This window comes from Accipiter gentilis, chromosome 13 (genome assembly GCF_929443795.1).
Source record: "Accipiter gentilis chromosome 13, bAccGen1.1, whole genome shotgun sequence".
Taxonomy (NCBI): Eukaryota; Metazoa; Chordata; class Aves; order Accipitriformes; family Accipitridae; genus Astur; species Astur gentilis.
The window spans coordinates 33,084,088-33,087,394 of NC_064892.1; the positions used below are offsets into that span (position 1 = coordinate 33,084,088).

Consider the following 3,307-nt stretch of genomic DNA (forward strand, 5'->3'; position numbering starts at 1 on the left):
GTCTTGGTTTTTTTTTCTTTTTTTTTTTTTTTGCTTTCAACTCGCTGTTTTTGTTTGTTTGGTTGGTTTATGTTTTTTGTTTTTTTTTTTTTTCTTTTTAGTTTTTTTTGTTTCTTGGAGAGCGAAGGTTCGCCCCTCCCGTCCCGGGAAGGCCGGGCCGCCGTGCCCCGGGCGGGCGGAGGCCGGGAGCGGGCTTGTCCGAGCCTGCCGGGGCCGCTCCCGGCTCCGGCCTCGGCGGAGCTGCCGGGGTGTGGGGTGGGGGGGGGGGGGTAGATTTCAGGGGACTCCCCCTCCCCGGAGAAAAAAACCCCCCTCCTCTGTTTAGACGGGGAAATCCCGGTTCGCCAGCCCCGGGGCCGGCGGGGCGGCACTGCGGGGTGCGAGGAGCCGGAGGGGAGGAGGAGGGCTGGAGGCGTGCGTGACCGTGACCGAAACACCCGTGACGGACACGGGGGCGATGCCCGCGCCCCGCAGAAGTACCGCCGTCGGACCGGGCGAGGTTCGGGTCTTTTTTTTTTTTTTTTCCCCTTTTCTCTTTTTTCTCTTCCCCCCCGCTCCTTGCTTTCGTGAAATCTCTGCCCGGATAATTTCCCTCGTAGTAACGCTTCGTGACAACGGCTGCCGTCCCCACGATGATTTTTTTTTTTTTGGGGGGGTGACGGGGGAGTGCGAGCCCTTCGGAGATCTCCTCCCTCCCTGCCGCTCGGCCGCGGGGCTCAGGTACTGCCGGGAGCGAATGCCCCAAGCCGTTAGCGTGATTCCCGTCGGGAAGCGGCCCCCGAGCCCGGGTTTTCCTCTCCGCGACAAACTCTGCTCCCCGTCCCACCTCGCTGCTCTTGCGACAGAACTCGACGCTTGCTCATCCTCCGGTGAGGAGTTCTCCGCCGGGACTGCTCTGCTATGGTTAAAAAAAAATAATATAATAATAATAAAGCAAGAAAAAATAACTAACGAAAATTACCTAGTTCGAAGACGGACGGTGTTCGGTGTCGCTCAAAAGACGGTTCGTCTTTTGCGTACAGACCCCGTGGTAAAAGTGGATTCTTTTCATAGCCCTTGCGGTGACGGTGTAAAAATTGAGGGGCGGTGGGAAGGAGTAAGTAGTGGTACCAAAGAATAGATCCAAACTGGGAACGGTGAATAAGCCTTCCTGGAGGGACCCGAACTGAACGGAGGGTAGGTAGGCAATTCCCTTGCTGCTGCTCTGAAAATTGAGGGCAAAATGGGAGCGTGACGCGCTGGCACAATTTTTTTTTTTTTTTTTTTTTAACACGCCTCTGAGACAAAAGATAAAAAAAAAAAAAGTAGCGTTGCGATGGAAATGGGCGAGGGAAGAGGTGGAACGTGTAAGTACCAACGAGCGGGCACGCCTGCCCCCCCCAGCCCCCCCTTCCAGCAACCCGGAGCCGGGGGCTGAACCTCGGCAAAAGCCAGGGCGTTCGGAAATGTTGCAACAGCGCTGGGGAAGTCTCTAAAGAAAAGCTGAATTGTTCGAACTTAGGTAACTTAAGGAAACTCGGGATGACCTACATTGCTTTTCTGAGTCAGCAGCTGCAGCCCCAAACCCGGCGGGTCCGTCCGCGCTCCCGCCGCCACCCCGCACCCCCCCGGGGGGAGCCGACCCCCCCCGGCTCCCTTCTTCTTCCCGGCTTTACAAATAAACTCGCTTGGATCGAGACGGTTTCACTTCTGCCGTCAGGAATGCCTCCGCGTTTTGGGTTGGTTTGGGGTTTTTTTTTGGTGGTGGGTGGGTTTGGTTGTTTGTTTTTTTTAATTTTTTTGCAGGTTTGCGGACAGAGCAGCGTGCCTGCTTCGGTGGTGATTGACCGGCTGGTTTGTGAGGGGGAAAGAGAATTTAAGCGGAGGACAAGGTTGTTTGGGGGTTGTTGTTTGGTTTTTTTCTCCCAAGTTTTTAAGAGCTGTACTTTATTTTCCGGAGGGGTACGGATTGTTTCCTGCACCGGGCGGTGGATGCCTTGCAGGGAGAAATCACTACGTGTTGCACGCCGCTTCGCTCTTTAGATAGAGAAGGAAATTCTGAAGTTCCTATCAAAAGCTTACCCAACAGCTTCCCACATTCCTCCTCTAGTGTAACATAAAATTAGCAACGATTAAGCTCCGAATGTCCGCACTCTCAAGACTCGTGGTTTAATCCGGTCCGCAGCGAGCTGGGACGGTCGCACCGACCTTTTTTTATTAAACGCACGGGCGGCATCAGGGGAAGAACCAAAAATGTTTTAACATCTTGATTAAAGTAATCTCTGCGCGAAGTTACCGCATCACTCCGGCAAACCGGGCAGTCGGCTTGCTTTTCTAATCAAAATGACGAAAAGAGCGGAGATGAAATGACCTCAGAACCCCTCCGCCTTTTGGAAAGAAGCGCTTGCTGCCTCTCCCTTGCCCCCCCCCCCCCCCCCTCCCGCCGCTCCCCCTCAATTCTCACTTCTTATTTATCGACACGCCGTTGACATCAGCAAACTGAAACGCCAAAATTCAGCTCCAAATGCCTGGGTTTCCCGGCCAGGTTTGCGCTCCGCTCCGAGCGCTGCTTTTGGTGTTCTTGCCGGTATTCCTGGTACCTTTTGTTTTGCAAACTTTGAGGATTTTATTGGCCAAGTACGGCAACTCGCCCCATTTCGAAATGGGACGGAGAAATCAAATCCCATTTCCTGTCCTTTATTTCTTAAAAAAAAAAAAATAATAAAGAAACTGTCCACGGCGGTGGTGGGGAGTTGATCTGATGCTCCTCACCAGCCGCAGAATTGCAGCAGCTGCGTTTCCTGCAGCAGGGGTATTTCTGAAGAAACCAGCGAAATTCGGAGATCGCGATCGAAAGCAGCTCCCCGTGCCCCTAAGCAAGGGGGGGGAGTTCTGGTTTGGGGGGCTGGGGGAAGGCTTGTTGCTCGGAGGGGAGGTGGCACCTCTCCAAGCCCCGTTTCCCTTCCAGGTGGGTTTGCAGCTGGACACGGGGGGATGTTCCCGCTGCCTCACCCTGGGGACGAGCCAGGGTCGCGCAGCCACCGCCGGCTCTGCGCCAAATAAAGCCAACGCCTTCGCCTGCCTGGCTTTTTTTGTCTTTTTTCCCCTGTTTTTTTTTTTTTTTTTTTTCAAAGAACCCCTAAAATTCCCCCGTGGTGTCACGGAAAGAGAGCGGTGGTAACCGTCACTGGCAGAGCTCTCCTCGCTCAAATGTCAAAGGCGGGGGAGAAGGCGTTTGTGCTGGGGGGGGGGGAGAAAAAAAGGAAAAAACCCAAAGTCAGATCTAGCTGGGGAGGAGAGGGGGGTGAGGAAGGGGAGGGGGGTGCGA

General features: G+C 54.2%; 1 protein-coding gene across 1 annotated transcript; it reads right to left on the bottom strand.

The window, feature by feature from the left end:
* On the bottom strand, positions 1-2,635 carry LOC126045092 (uncharacterized). The gene is made up of 3 exons (XM_049815684.1): positions 2,621-2,635; positions 1,111-1,526; positions 1-898 (listed from the first exon to the last, which is right to left on the bottom strand). Exons 1-3 carry the CDS (start codon positions 2,633-2,635, stop codon positions 322-324), a joined length of 1,008 nt encoding a protein of 335 aa, XP_049671641.1. The 3' UTR covers positions 1-321.
* Positions 2,636-3,307: the final 672 nt, after the last annotated feature.

Excerpts from the sequence above, each read along its gene's own strand:
- LOC126045092 (XM_049815684.1), bottom strand. Across the intron at positions 899-1,110 it reads CAGTTTGGATCTATTCTTTG|CAGAGCAGTCCCGGCGGAGA; the intron begins GTACCACTACTT and ends TTTTAACCATAG.